The following is a 16,777-nucleotide window of genomic DNA, read 5'->3' as shown; positions in this document are numbered from 1 at the left end:
GAAAGGCAAAGATGTAAAATAGTTGTCCAAGAACTGGACCCCAGACTATACAGCTCTAAGCATCTGAAAGCCTGTTAGTAGGAGAGCAGGCTAAATGAGAGAAGCTATTTTATCTGGCCACGGGATACACACACGTAACCATTACTTTTTCTTTTCTCTGTAAACTTGTCCTTATAAATTTTACTGCTGTATTATTGTTTAGTTGCTGTAAAAGACTGGGGTCAAGCTACAACCATGAGATATTTTTTAACAACCAGCTTGCATAAGAAAACATGACAAGTCATGTGAAGATAATACCGAAATTCCTAGTATTTTATGCAACTATTTGCATTAGGATCTTTCTTGTCTGCTTGAAGTTCCAGTACTGGATCCTGCACTTAATCACGCCATCAACCACATGCCATTAATATAAGCACAATAATATTTTGCTGGAATTAGTAACAAAGGATCAGAAAGTTCAAGAAATCCTACACAGAGGTAATTAATTAACAAGAGCAGCCTTTTAGAAGCCCTTTTTATCATCCAGCGATTTTAAATCCCAAAAGCACAGAAAATGTAAAATGTACCTAAGCAGAAGAGTGAAAATTGAAGACACTATAAGAGCTTTATCATTATGGTATGATGGCACTTCAGGCAGTATCACTCTGTAGTTGTTGCATTCTTACACTTGTTTTACACTTTTCGATAAAAACACTTGCAACAAGATCCTCACTACTGCCATTCTATTTCTTTGAAGAAGGTCAGTGTGACATCTGACACTAAAATCTGTATATGTCAGTCCCTTCTCACCATTTCTCACACAAGATGGGTCTAGAGCTTGCAGCAGCCAAAAGGCCCAGTTTAGACAGCAGTGATATGACTACAGCACACTACATCTGGCATTGCAACTGTGCATTTCCATGAGATACAAATAAAATCAGACAAAACTAGCCTGCCTGGATCTCATTTTTATCTATTACCTCAAGAGGTATTTTCTAATTCAAAAGCAAGAATTCATTTTACCCTGAAAACAATTCCTGAATCAAGAGCTGAGTACATCCTTTCTAAATCTGAATTCCAGGGTTGCTCTAAAACAAGCTACCTAATGATACATAAATTTCTAAATATGGCAACATTCCTTCAAAGCCTCTGCAATCTTCAGCCAAGGTTGTGCCACATTCTTCAAGCAGCACATGGCCTAAGCAAAGCACCTAAAAGTTCCATGCATTTCTCTACTGTAGTGAGGCACATCAGGACCACATCAGCAAACTCATCTTCCCAATAGTGCCCTTTAGTACAGAGAGCAGACTCAGATCATATTTGTGCTGCTTTGTAGGGCTCATACCACCAGACCTGTGAAAATAAGACACAGGAGAAAAAAATACAGCAAGAATTTTAAAACATGATTTAGGGTTAGATGTCTTTGTTTTAGCATGTTCTACATTTTATGTTCTCATGGCTGCAAAACTGTCAAAGTTAAAAAGATTTGTGAGACTGGCCCTAGATTTGGGATCAGGTCTCTTTTTTACATCTCATTTCCAAATCTCACAGTACACTATTTTCAGTTCTCAGGTGTAGCATGAGGCCACTCAAATTTTCTCAGCCTCAGCAAACTGAATTTCAACCTGTGACAAGTCATGAAGCTGAAAACAGTACAGGCTCAAAAGTGTAAAAGAGAAGCACTGCATTTGATTACAGGCATCAACTTGCTTAAAATCTAATATACCAAATAACTCATTCCACACACGCATTTTCTCTACTTGTAGTATAAAAAGCATGAAAGAGCTATTATTTCAAGCTTTGTGAACCATTGTTAAATATTTAAGAATCCTATCATAAATTACAACCCTTCCTTTTTCACTTGACCTCCTCTTCATGGGTCCTATTAACACAGCAGCTGAAACTTCCATTGTGCAGTGAAATAAGCAGGTTATTACTGGCTGGTTCAATTACTCCAATATCCTCCTGACCCTTTACAAAGTCATCTGTCCTGCTTTCATGGTGGAGCAATGCTGAGCTCTAGAAGGCAGTACAGAGACAGCACAAACCCCTGGATAACTAAAGTGAATCCTGATGCCTCAAAAAGCACATGTGGACAGGCACTTCTCATAAAACAATTACACTAAATCAGCTCCAAATGAGTAGTTTTACTCTGTCCTTAGGGGAAAAGGTGAATATAGATCAAAACAGTCAGTGCTGCTTGGTAAAGCACCAGACTCAAACAAAAGAATAGGGAAGATGTGGCCCTCTCTAGCAAGATACCACTTTGGTGTGACGGCTACAGCACTGCTACTGCAGTGGGGTAACAGACTGACTCTATCCACATTGCTATCTGGATTAGTAACCACATGAGTAGCTAGGAAGGACAGAGAATGTTGACCAAGCTGCGAGTGCCATTTTGGCAAGTCTTGTACATCGTATCACAGGTAACACAAGTCCTCCTCACCGCTGCCTCCCACCACGGAGACCTTGGACAACCTGGCTCTGAGACGGCAGGTGCTGCTGAGGCAGGGACAGGGCACTGGGCTAATGCTGTGACTTCTGATGATATTCCTCTGATCACAAGCTCCACTCAAAAGCACATGCCAAGGTGCTGCCTCTTTGCTCTGTAACATGACAGGGCAGATGCAGCTGGCTTGAGGATCCCAGAAGGAGCGGGGCAGCTGCACACAGCAGAGGGAGGAAGCGAGGTGCTGCAGAGCCTACAAGATAAGGCCTCAAGGAGTCATCCAACATCTGAACTAACCACAGCTCTCACCACAATACCTGACAGCGGTGAGTGTAGCCACCACAAGCTATTATGGCTACAATGAACAACAATGAACTGCTGAGGATGTAGAACATCTGCCAGGAACAGCTCTAAGGAGGATTGCTAGCAAAGGGAAATGCCTCAAAAGCCCTTCAGTGCAAGCAGCTAGCTGAACTACCTGTTCAGGTAAAAAGGGAGCAGAAAGGCTCTTTATCAGAGTAAGAATCAAGAGAGGATGTGACAGGGAAAGAAGGTACAACTGTATCTGAATGCATGAAGAAATGGAGAAGTATTGCAAAAGAGAGAAATATGTAATGAGCAAAGCTCCAGTGTTAGAAAAGTCACATGGGATTCTCAGATGAGAGACAGAGTAAGACATCCATGGTACTATCATTATTACAGGATATTCACAGTTTTAAAATGCAAAGCAGGACTACAAGTGATAGTCACTTAATCCGGACCTGGAGTAGAATGAGTATGATGAGAAGCAAGCACACAGTTCAGATCTTCCTCCTTTTCAAAGAGAAACACTTCAGATTTCCAAACTTTTCACTTGAGAAATGACTGGCAGCCATAGGAAGGAAAATAAATATGCTCTTATGAAATTTTTAGCACCTAGTACAAGCATAGCTGGTGTGTTCCAAGATCAGCTCTTCCATTAAGAACAAAAAAGTAATCAAAGAGAAAAGCACTCAGAGGCTTAAAGATAAAATTTATATAAAGTAAAATTTATTATTTTTATTACATATATAAATTTGTTCACATGGAACATATGGTTATTTCTTAAGAAAACAATTTTAACATGAATTACTATTACCCTCTGTCTGGTTCACTGTCTCATAGTTCATTCACGTCAATGCTGCCAGACATATTCAATATGTTTAAGTATAACAGTAATTCCAGTAGTAACAGTTTCAGTCCATGAACTCTCTCTACTACTTTAAAGTAAGTATCAGAGCATTTAATTTTTACAGTCTCTGGGGCATGGACAGATACTATGTTGTGTCTTGAACCACTCAGAAACTCAGGGTGTTTAGCTGTGACCTTTACCCAGTACCTTGATACATTTACACCTAACACTTTTCTTTTGTCCACAGTTGCATTAAGACTCATAAAGTTGACTCATGCTGCTATGTAAAAATACTGATGAAAATTATTTTCTGCTCTGAAGAAATCTATGTTTTATACTTGCATGCATTTCTTGAACATAAAATTGCTCTACTCAGGCATAGCCTGCCTTAAGGACAATATAAAATGGCACAAACTACACAATTATGCTTTTAAATGCTCTTAAATGCATAGCTTTATCTTTTCAGCTGAACACAATACCTCAGCAGAGCACACTGGAACAAACCATTCAGGATTCATTTCTCTGTGGGCATCTGAAAGTTCTTGAGAAGCAATTAATAAACTCATTCAAATGCATATACATTTCTCCTGCTGCTTAAGGAGATATTGGAAGTAGAGCACTCTTTCAAGCAAATTGCTACTGTTTTGTAAGTAAACTGCTATAACTGTACTCTGCAAGACATGTAAGTGGGATTGAAAAATTCCAACTTCTGGCCAGTGCTTAGATGTACTTAACTGAATCTAACAGCATTAGACACATACAGGTTGAATTCTTCTTGCCAGCAAGGCTCCCTAACTGCAGTAGTATGCACTAAATTAAGTCTAGAAGGAAAAAAAAACTATTTTTTTTACCCTCTAGAGAGGTAAAAATCTTGGATTGTACTGCTAGTTTAGCAAAACTTTTTTTTTTTTTTTTTTTTTTTTTTTTTTTTTTTTTTTTTTTTTTAGTAATGGGAGACGGCTCTGAGAGACTGTAGAAATAAAACACACTGGTGAGAAATCAAAGAAAAAAGTGATTAAAGAATTGAGTACAGGTAAAATTTTACATTCTCTCACTAGCCAATAGATGCTCATCTAGAAGAAGAATTCATTCATTCAAGACCTGGGGAATTACCAGAGCTGCCGGCCTGAATATACATTAGCAAAACACATTTATTGAGCTAAATTTTTAACATACACTGAGAACATGTATGTTTAGTCATCTCACTAGTCAGAGAAGGCAAAAGATTCTCATGCACATACATCACTACCCAGCTAACCAGAATCTGATACTGTTTTCCATCAGCTCTACAAAACAAGAAATTATCCAAATTCGTATCTTATGAAGTTCCTGTGTAATGAACAGGAGTCCCATCATAGTAGCTATATAGATGTATTCAGAAGATTAGTTTAAATAACAGTCTGATGCTGTAGTCTTAATACTGACTTTTAAAAATCCCGAGAACTGAGCCACAGGTCTATTTATTTCAGCAGGCAACTTCAGCAATGGTGCAGCCACTGGGACAGCAACATACACAACACTTGCCAGAAAGTGTCTCATTCACAAGCATCATGAACTCAAATTTCCATTGTATACCTTTACATACAAACGTATTTGCAGCCAACAATGCCTCGTTTAAGTGTATTTGTTTAAGGTAGATTTTAACTACTCTATTAGGAAATAGGAAGTCTATATTTTCAGTTAGTTTCAACGAGCATATGTCTCCTGCTTATTTCATCTCCCTGATTTATAGAGGACTTAAAATGTTTCCTAAACATTCTGGTTTTGCAGAAATACTCGTACCACCCGCTAAGTCCTCTGTGATAAAGCCGTGAGGTTCTTTAGAAAACAGAAGGAAGATTATAAAGGTGAGCAAGACCTGTCTGTGCTAAATCTCTTAGGCTAACCCAAACATCCTTTGAAACTCGCATGAAAAGTTTCTTCTCTTCTTTGGACGCCAATTAACTTTAGCAAGAGAGAGGTATGAACAGCTAAGTAAGCCGTAACTGTTGCAATAGAAAATGCCCACTTGAAGTGAATGAATACCGTGTTGGCAAACCTGTAAAAACATTTTAGCGGATCCCATTTTAAGCGGCTCTCGGTGGATCCAGAGTTTTGCTGGAAGCCGAGTGCCAGGGTCTCTGCTGCTGGAGCCGGCTCCCGCCCTCCGGCTGCCTCCAGGACAGGGCTGGCGATGCCGGCTCCGGCTCGCTCCCTCCCGCTGGTCCCCGGCAGGCAGCGGCTGCAGCCCGACCCGGCGATGGGGACGGCCAGCGGAGCAGGACACACACAAATACCTCTAACAACCAACAAACCTCGATGGCACTAACTTAACACAGAGTTGTCAGCCAGCTACCTAACCGCGAAACGTCTACAGCCCGCAGGAGGAGAGAGCGGCCGCCAACATCCCAGCCACAAGGAAAGCCAAGGGGACCGTCGCTCGGGACGGAGGACGGGGCGCAGGGCGAGGACGCCCCTCGGGCCGGGCCGGTCACGCCGCGCTCCCGGCCGAGTCTGGGGCCGCCACAGGCGGCGGGAGCCGGGCAGCGCTCATGGGGAGCCGCTCACGGGCACGGCTCACCGCGCTCCTCTCACCGGCCCGAGCCCCGGGGCGCGGCTCCCCTCGGGCTCTCCCCGCCCCGGGCACCCTCCGCCGCAATTCGCGCCGTCCCCGCGCCGGCTCGGCCCTCCCCGAGAGGTGAGCGCAGCTCCGGGCGGCAGAGACGGGAGCCCCGCGCCGCCCCGGAGGGCTCTGTCCCGACGAGACTCACCGCGTGCCTGCGGCTCCATGGCAGCGCGGGGCTCAGCCGTGCGTGCGGCGCCGAGCCCGCTCCAGCCCGGCCTGGGCGGCGCTGACAGCCGGGGCCGGGCCGGGGCCGCGCCGCCGCCGCCCCCCGCCGCTCCCGCCCCGCCCCGCCCCGCCGCCCGGCGCCCCCGCGCGGCCAGGCCCGGGCGTGCCGCGCACCCGGGGGGGCCCCTCCGGCCCTGCCCAGGCCCCTCATCGCCTCATCGCCTCATCGCCTCATCGCCTCAGCCCCTCAGCGCCTCCGCCCCTCAGCGCTTCAGCCCCTCAGCGCTTCAGCCCCTCAGCGCTTCAGCCCCTCAGGGCCTCAGCCCCTCAGCCCCTCCGCCCTCAGCCCCTCAGCCCCTCAGCCCCTCAGCGCCTCAGCCCCATAGCCCCTCAGCCCCATAGCCCCTCAGCCCCATAGCCCCTCCTCCCCATAGCCCCTCCTCCCCATAGCCCCTCAGCCCCTCAGCGCCTCAGTCCTATAGCCCCTCAGCCCCATAGCCCCTCAGCCCCTCAGCGCCTCCGCCGTCCCCGCCGCACACCACCTCGGGCTGGCACGGCTGGCCCCCGCGCAGGGGAGGGCTGGAGCCGCAAGGCACCGGAGGCACGGGCTCCCCACCTGAGCAAAGGCGTGCCTGGTGTATCAGCGGCACAGTGAAGTGCTCAGGCGCCTGAAATGAACGAGTTCATGGCTTACCTGTGTACCTGTGGATGTCAAGCTCTACTACTTCCTATGGTAGAAGCATGAGAACACATGCAAAGGAATGGCAGAACCTACACTATCATGGATACTTAGCAGCTTAAGTAAAAATTGTATCTTTTTCCCAGCACACAGGTCTGTAGCTGCTCTTACTGTGTGGCGTGACTGTACACAGTTCACACCGTAGCACAGATTTACTTTAGGTTCGTTCGTGCCAACATAACTTCCACACTTTGTTACCAGTGTCCATTAACTTCACTTGTGGCTCCAGAGTATTTTTTTTAGCAAGTCTGCCTTCTCCATGGCTGATTATCCAGGTATTTATCAGTCAGACACTGCATCTGAGTATATGATATTGCAGAATGGCTCCAGGACTCACTAAGGACGCATAGATTCTCAAGGCCCGTACTAGTAAAAACAACAAAGCAAGACAGTAAAGGCAGATGAAAGAATTACTGGACATTTGTTTGTGAAAATATACAAATGGGTAATACTTTGATGGAAGAAAATCATCCAAAAGAAAATTATTATGTGGTTTGGTCAAAGAAAAAAGAACATTTATAGCTAGAGAAGAAGAGTTCCTTCTTTCAGTAAAATTTTGTAGCAAAGCATCAAAATTGCTTATTTCTCAACTTTGTTTTTACAAAAAAACCCAACCAACCAACCAAAAAAAAACCAACAGCAACAACAAAAAATCCAAACAAAAAAACCCCCCAAAACCACACACACAAAAAAACCAAAACCAAAAACAAAAAGCTAAGGCCAAAACAGCTTTAATTTGTATATATCTAATGAGGTTTTCCTTTAACACACACACGCTTGTGGGTCTGAATTTTAATTTCCTTAAGGCGTGAATTATCATTATTTTTTCCTAGGCAAACCTCTCTTCATTTTGATTTGACATCTCCTTGAGCTGGAATTTACCACTGACAAAAGCAGAACAGAGGTTGTCAGAAGAATGAATTCCTGCACTCATGTCATTTCAAATGCAGAGACATCTTACTGTGACAAGATTTGAGCTCAGAAATGCTAGCAACTTTTACATGAAAAAACCGCAAAGCCAAATCCAGCCACAACTGCATGAAATGGCTGAGAAATTTCTCTCAACATGTGAAACTATCAGCATAATTAGAAAATGTACTTTTCTGCAAATACAGACAGGACTTTCTAAAGCAGCATAAGCAGTTCCTTTGAAGCATGGTGAAAACTCAGCACCCAATCTACTTAGAGGGCTACAACAATATTATCAACACTGTTTATGTACAAGCCTAATTACAAATCTTACAGCAGCATATGCTATTCAAATTACTGAACAACAGGACATTTCACCAGACACTTACATGCTGAGTTTGGCTTATCCTTTACATTTAGATACGTTTGCTTCTTTTTCCACACCAGGAATGCCCTCTTCTGTAAAGAAAATCCAACCAGTGTTTTACCTAACAAGTTATGGTGAGCAACAAAACTAGTTCTATGTTTAAGAAAGCTATAAATAGGAAAACAAACCTAAAAGTCTGGAGTTCCACAGTAATATGTCCATCTTGTGGCATGTATGACAGGAAAAAGAAACCAGTCATTTACTATGTTCTCCTGCAACATGCAGCTAGGAAATCAGCATCCTAAAGGTGGATTTTATTAGAAAATGATTATCCAATTGAAATTATGCAATTTAATTGTAAAATAGCTGATTAATTTTCTACCTACAGTACAACGGGGTGCATTTTCACATTGTCCCACATATATCACTGATTTAGTGAGATTCCTCATTAAATTTGCCTTGCAAAATATTTTGTTTAATTTCTATGTCTGATGAGACTGGGATAATTCAGACTTTGTTTTCTGTCTTGGAAGGTCTCAATCAAGTTGTAGGAGCTTAGTTGTTGCTTGAGAAAGGCCATTGTCTCTCCCATCATACTGAAATTAAAAACAGTTGGGTTTTGTTTGGTTGAGACGTCAAAATAAAACAAAAGCCATATTATTTTATTTTTGAAACAAGTATGTATTATCACACACTTCAGATTACACCATTTTCACAATAAAACAGCAATAGGCTTCAAACAAATGTATCATGCTTATGTCGTTGCACTGACTGGTTTTTGTCCTCTAACACAGAAGTGACAACATCCAATCTCGTGCCAGACTTCACTGGATATCTCTCTTCTTGGAGGGAGTAACTACACGCATTTTGCAGATGGGGATTAAGGCAGAATTTTGCATGACAATGAGTATCCTAACCTCCTATCCTAAGAGATTTTCTATGGAAAATAAAGGGAAAAAATTACTGAATAATTCGCAGAAGTGCAAACCATCTATAGACTATGAAACACCAAGAAATTTGCTGTCCTTAAGGTGGAATGATTGCTTAGCAGGATGGACTATGTACATTGGAGAAAAGCTGGCAGGCTGCAGTGAAGTGCAGCATTCCAGTTGTGATATAAAGTTAGATCTCCAGCAGCAGATTAAATCTTTGTAGGAATATGACATGAAGGAAAAGCCCTGTGTCTTTTTGTACAAGGTACAAAAAAAATGTATTCACACAGACCTTACGGTTTATTTCCTTCCATTCAGATGCCATTGAGTTCTTTGCCAAATGCACTATGCTAAATGTTCAATTCTCAGAATATTGCAGGTTCTGATATTTGAAAGAAATACTGAAAAATAAAATAGAATATGCCAAATCTTCTTTCAGAGTTTTCCTTTAATCTTTAGTAAGTTATTTTGATTTTCATCCCTTGTTCTTTGTATACTTAATATCTAGGGCAATGTTGCAGTTTAGAACATGAAGTGTGAAATGTCAGTGTTATGACAACAGTCAGAAGCTGATATTTGCATTGTGTATTTTGCAGACAGGGATTGCAGTTTAGCCTGCAGTTTCGTACAGTGGGGTTCTGGCTCCATGGGTCAAAAAGTACTAGAACAATATTAGAAAGATACCAGAAACACTATAAAAAGTAACTCTGAGCTTTATACAAATTATACAAATACATTATTAGAGAACAATATTAAACATACTATACCTTGACAATAGGTAAAACTTTTAACTCCATTTTCCACTGGTGCTAAAGTGAGAGGAGCTGTGCCTAAAACATCCCAGAAGCTCATGAAGATGAACTCTGATGGAGACTCAGCCACATTCCTTAGGAGATTCTTCCAGTGATTAATTAGTCTCATTGTAAAAAATGTTTTTCTTATATGAAGATGAAACCACTCCTGGAATCTCTTCCAAAATCTCTCTCCTTTACTTTCTTTGGTAAACCTTGGTAAAAAAGTAATGTGTAGCAGAGGACAGGGCTGGGTCTGAAGGCATAATGGAAATAAGAAACATTACATTAATTTTATCACATATGTATATTTACCATAGGACAATATTTTCCTTTACATGTGTATCTGATCCATAAGTTTATATGAAGAGATGACAGTTCTGCAAAACAGAATTTTGGTATTGGTTTAGGAGACTTTCCTAAGTTTTCTTACTGGCTGTAAGGATGCAAATACTAGGAACATGCAGAATTATACAGCCTAAGCATCTATTCATTTTACCATCATGTATGTCATACTACCCATAACTGGATGGCATGCCAGGCCTGCAGCAGAAGACAATTCTAACAAAACAAACAAACAGCAACAAAAAACCAAAAAACCCACCAAAAGCAAACAAACCCCAAACCAAACCAAAAAAGCAAAGCAAAACAAAAACAAAACAACCCCAACCAACCAAACAAAAAAGCCCACAAAAAAAAAAAAAAAAAAAAAAAAAGACTGAACAGGTTGCTCTTTAGTGATTTAATCTGACCATGAAATCTTAAATTTATACTTTTATCAGCAGATTTTCTTGATTGTCCTAAGGGTTTTGAAACCATTTTGCAAATTATCCTAATGATCTGATGATAAAGTAGTTTCTTTTTTCATTTCCTACCATGAATTTTTTTTCTCCAGCTGTAACTAACAGAATATAAGAATGACAATAAAAGCTTGTGTGGTGTTTTTGAGTGTGCTTAACTTTGTATGAAACATGCTCTGTGATAGAATCAAGAGAAAAATATTTTTTTATTATTGATATTAATTAAAAATATCTACTTGATTCTTCGACAGCTCTGTTTTCCTTCAAACATCCTGACTTCTCATAACTGGGATCAGTGGAACTGAACCTCATATCAGCTATCCAGCATTGATCACTATGCTTCTAATGTCAGACAATCTGAATCAAGATCCTTTTCTGATGCAAAGATCTCTATTATGATAATAAAGGTTTCTATTATAATCATAAAGATTACTCACTGCCATTGTCTTTGATAAATATGTAACAGGACAGCCAGTGACAGTATTAGTCCATGTTTTTACAACTCACAGAGGTGATTTACAGTATTTTTGAGAAGTGAAATAAATACTTTTTTCCTCCATTACTCAACAGATTTCTGACTGTCCTATCAATTGAGTGTCTTTTCCCCTCTCTCTCAAATGTTTTTCCAGTTTGCTTGGGATGCAAATGGATACTGCGAGGTGAAAAATGGAGGATGAACAAGTGGGAAGACACATCAAACTCTTCACCACAATCCAATAAAACAGAGAGAGAGAGAGAGAGAGACTGAAAATGAAGGTTGGAGGCTAGAATTTATACATGAAGTGATTACAAACTGCTGACATGTATTCTGGGGCTTGTGGATACCACAGTGTGAGCATGTGTTGTCATTAAGCTTTCGAAGGACTTTTTAAGGACTAAGCTTTCAGGACTTTCTAAATGATATATACACTGCCATAAAAACTCAGCATTCATTCATATAACTTGTGAGATGAAATGCTCTGTCGATGTAAAGTCTCATCTATCATGTTAAAACACAAAAGAAACCCACTATTTCTAGGTGTGCGTTCATGCCACCTTGACACAGCTTTAGAGTGATTCAGATGAACTCCAACCACGAGAGCTCAGAGCTGATTCCCTCATGGTATCTTTCAACGCCAGATGGCACACGACTAAACTTAGCTGCCTGAATGAAGGGAGGCAATTAAATATCTAAACATACGTGCATAGAACCATTTTAGATGTCCCAAAAGGCCTGAGATACCCTCATGAGCTAGCATGTAGCACACAAGATCTGTGGGAGTTCTGTGAAATGTCATATTGGAACAGGCAGGATACCCTAGGGCTTCTAAAATACTGGTAGATATTTAAGCACTGGAAATATTCAGTACAGAAGACACTCAGTTACCTGCAGACAAACATCCAAGGCCACTTGGTAGTTCCTGGGGAGTATGGGTTGCCTCTACAGAGCAGAGATGTGCAGCCCAACCCCAACGTGCTGCACTTCTCTGAATCAGCAGCAGCTCCAGACCAGGTGAGACCCCTTGTGATATCTGAAGTGCTTTTCATAAAACTGAATTCTACTTTGTGCAGCTAGGTGTGGGCTAAATGTCTGTAGGTTGAGTCCCTGTTAAGATGTAATGTCATGTTGTGTTTGCAGAAGTGTTACATGTTCAGCAAATCTGCCTGACAATGTGCATCCACCCCTGCCACAATCACATCATTCCTTTCAAAGAACACCCTTGTCACTTCATGTAACCTCTTAAGTCAGGTTGCCTCTAGGTGTTCAGATCAGCCATTAACCTTTAACTACTTCAGTGATGATGTATGGAGTGTAAAACAGTGGTTTTATACTCCTAAAACTTTCCACTTCCCCAAGAGCATAGTCAATATGTGTCCTTCTGAAATAGGGCATGGACATTGCTACTACACACGTCAGAAACTAAACACTAGGCAATCAACTTAATTCATGCAGATAAAAATTTTGTACAAAGCCATTAACCTGAGGAAAAGAAAACATGAATTGCCTCACCTTGCACCCTGTAATAGACTCACAGGCAGCTGTAAATTCCCCAAGTCACCCTCCAGTGAAACTTAAGAGTGTAATTTCTGATTCAGAGGCCCATCACCTGATTTTTCTGCTTCTTATGGTCTGTTGTTGGAATCCTTTTGGAGCTTCTCTTTATTGTACTCATGCACATGTCCTTTGGTGATACTTTGTTCAGGCAGCATTGCCTGTGTTCCTCAGCACAACACAAAACCCAGGGGCTGCCCCAGCGATACTGCAAGCATCAAGTATTTACACCTAGTGATGATATTCATCCTGATCCTTCAAGCTTAACAATCCTAGCCTTCTCAGCCTTTCCTCAAATAACAATCTCTCAATCATCTTCATCATCCCTTGCTGGACTTGCTCCATTATGTCCATGTTTGCTCAGAACTGGACTCAGCACTCCACACATGATCTCACCTAAGTGCTAAGCAGAGGGAAGGATCCACATCCTTGGCCTGCTGGCACCACTCTGTCTCTTGTAGACCAGTGCACCTCAAGTAACTGGCCTCCAGCTGGGCTTGGGCTACTCTCTTTGAACCCTGTCCTTCAGTCAGTTTTCAATTCACCTCTCTGTCCATTGGTCTAGTGTTGTGCCAATCCTGCTGTACAATAAACTGTACAATAAATTGTACAACAAACTTCACAATAAACTTCCAGGTTTGGAAAACGCTGCAAAATGATGCTGCATTAAAAAAGTTGACTTGGTGAATCTCTATTATGACAAATAAATTTTTAATAGGTCAAAATCAATCTTTGATACAGGTAAAAAAATCATGATAGATCCAATGCAATTTAGTTTTAACTTAGCAGAATTGATGTGATTTCTTCTGTCTTCTTAGAATGTTTCTTTTATACCCAAAAGGTAAGAAGCCATTCTAAAAGCAAGGATAGAACTTGTAGCTCAGAAGTAGATTTCTTTATTGGTTTAGAAAGCATTAATTTCTGTATATGTGCATTGGGAATCTGGTACAAAAGCTATTGCTGAGAAGCGTTTAATTCAACTTCTTAAAGATTCTTCTTTGAAGTGCTATTGATGCTGATGGAATGCCTAACACATGGAATTATTGCTGCATTGCTGGATGCAGTGCACATTTCTGGGGCTTAGATCCTACATTTCCAGACTGAAGTGGAAGTGCATGCTGTCATGTGACTGGGAGTGACTGAACCAACCTGGCAACATTCCTGACTGTTATCTATATCACCAAGAAAAAACGTAAGAACTCTTTAAAAATAGTGAAAAAAGAAACAGATAAGTACTCTATTGTAATGTCCTTACATAGGTATTAATTTAGCAGCATGATGCAAAGATATGAATCACACTTCACTGAAAGGTTAGATTTAAAAAAAAAAAATCCAATTTATGCAAAAACTCTTGAGATGGACCCTTCAAAAACTGGAAATTTCTTTAAAAGGAGTTCACAGTAAAAAGGATGCCTCTTAAGAATCAATCATAGGATCAGCAAACATCAGAATAAAGTTTCATTTTCTTATTTCTTAAAATAAAATAAAAGAGGGTGAATAGGAAAGAACTGCCAGCAATCTATCACAGTGAGCAGAGTGTATTCAGAGAATGGGATGCCCAGTTAGAATGACTTCAACTCTGTAAGAACACAACTGATTCTCAAAAATAGAATGCAGTTAAAATTGAGTCCTGTGCCTTCAAAATCCCAACTACCACCAGCCACATCACTTGATATTGCATGTATCTACTCTTGTGCCATCACTATTTAAAAGAAAAAATTATTCCTCCTCCATGTCAGGTACGGCCATTGCAATTTCAGATCTCTCTCCTCTTTTTAGAAAGTGGTTGCTCTACAGCTGTTTGTTGCTCTGCACTTTGCTTTAGCTTGGTAAAACATACATATAAGAAAGCAGAACAACATCAACATGAGGATTTAAATTTTGGTTAACTGACTGCTTACCTGTAAGCCATACCACTAATTTGGGATGCCAGTATTCTAGGATAAGAGTTAGCTTGCTTACTGAAAATCTGCTATACATTCTGACTTCATCTTTTGCTTAGTAATGAGTGGTGGGAAACAGAGCAAATACTGAACAGCTTCTCATTTTTTACGTAATTTATAAAACAATTAAATCAGACTATATATTCTTTTTCGACACATCATTGTACTTTGCAGGGGTTTTTATAAAGCACTTGTTAAGCCACAGTTCATGCATGTGATAAAGTGGCATCCCTGCATGCTCTTTTGGTTTGGCAAATTCTAAATTCAGGGAGAGTCAAGATGAAACAAGGATCAAGCTGAAGGATGTGTGATCTATAGAACAGACTCCTCTCAAAGCTGTGAAATCAAATACACTGTTAACTCAGACTGTGCCTGCAAAAGCTTCCCGAGGCTTAGAAGAAAAGCAGTTTTCAGTGCAGCCTGCCTGTGCTCCAGCTCAGAGGGACTCGGGCCAGTCCTGCACTGAGCCCCAGCCAAAACAACTGAGCTGGAGGCAAGTTACATTAGCTTGTGCCAGCGTGGGGATCCATGGCTCCTGCTTGGGAGTCGGCTGGCGTTTGGGTGGAGCTGAGACACTGCTGCTGGCAGAGCAGCGCTGCCATTCCCCAGATCATCTTCTCTGCTGACAACAAAGCCTGCAGCAACCCTTCCTTTTTCCTGCCAAACGTGGGGCTTGGGAGGATGACAGAAGAGTGCTGCTATCAATCACTCGCTTACGAGTACTGGCTGAGGCCTCTGCAAGGGAATTTCACTAAAAAAATTTTGAAGGCTTCATGAAAATTCAGTGCATCTCCCTTGTCTCTCCCCATTGTTCCCTCATAATTATCTTTTTCTCTCCTATGATACTTTAACACAGCACTCATGTATTTTTGTCCTGATTAATCATTAAGGAGTAACATTTAATTAACTACCACACATTTCTCTGCATTTGTACTTGGGATTCTAGGAACTAACACTGGGACAAACAGCTGAGAGGGTTTTGTGGATTTCTACATACTGCTGGAATCACTATCCTATTTCTCTCTGAGCACACTGTTTCCTGAAGCTGGACAAGCTACTACAATCAAGTGCATCCAATATTTTTTTTTAAAAAAAAGGACATTTTGGAAAACTTTTTCTGCATGCAACTTCCTAAAATTTGGTCAACATGTCACAAAAGACCCTTCAAATTTCCCTGCCCCTTTTTTGGAAGTTCAAGATACATATGAAAAGCATAATGCTACAAACTATAGATACAGGAAGATGCTGGGCATTCGGATTTTCAAGGAGCCTGCTGCAGTCTGCAAAAGTTCTCCCAGTTCTAAGAACCCCAGGCTCAGTTAACACTGATTTAAAATGAACAGTAGAGAATTAAGTCTTCACCTCTTACTAAAATGTTGAGCTTATGTGTCTGAGGAGTAGATTGAAAGAAACTAATGTAAACTAACATTAATAATTTCCTTTTCTGATAAGCTGAATTCTATCTTCTGTATCCATAGCAAAACAGAGAAATATTTTCTGCTTCAGATATTTCTCCTCAGATAAATATGAGAATTCAATCCACATAAATGCTTTGTGTTATTCAGTGATATCAGGTAAAATACCTTTGACTGTAATGCAAGGATCTTCTGTTCGCTGTTACATGTTGGTTTGCTGCCCAACACAAATTATCCACTTTTCCTTCTCAGAGGTCAGCTCATCTGCCTGTCTCTTCTATCTCTTCTATCTCTTCAGTTGTGTGAGCTCATCCACTACGGTTTGGTTCTCATTATAACAAATTTTTAAGTAATGGAAAAGTTTATTTTAACAGGAGCAGGTTTGGGCTTTTGGTTGGTTTGTGTGTTCACTGGTTGGTTTGGTTTGGGTTTCTTTTAAGAAGAAGGTCTTTTTTGTAATCCTTATTTGATAAGCACACACTGGCAAAATTAAAAACATTT

General features: G+C 41.1%; 1 protein-coding gene across 2 annotated transcripts in view; it reads right to left on the bottom strand.

Moving 5' to 3' along the window:
- Positions 1-6,445, bottom strand: part of TPD52L1 (TPD52 like 1) — a 51,232-nt gene extending 44,787 nt beyond the window's left edge. For both annotated transcript variants that reach the window (XM_066315330.1, XM_066315331.1), the window contains exon 1: positions 6,329-6,445. In XM_066315330.1, the coding sequence (XP_066171427.1) occupies positions 6,329-6,347 (19 nt within the window). In that variant the 5' untranslated portion in view covers positions 6,348-6,445. The remainder of the gene's footprint in view (positions 1-6,328) is intronic.
- Between the last annotated feature and the right edge of the window lie 10,332 nt (positions 6,446-16,777).

This window comes from Sylvia atricapilla, chromosome 3 (genome assembly GCF_009819655.1).
Source record: "Sylvia atricapilla isolate bSylAtr1 chromosome 3, bSylAtr1.pri, whole genome shotgun sequence".
NCBI lineage: Eukaryota > Metazoa > Chordata > Aves > Passeriformes > Sylviidae > Sylvia > Sylvia atricapilla.
Note: the sequence above shows the minus strand (reverse complement) of the source record. Positions and strands in the feature narration are given on the sequence as shown.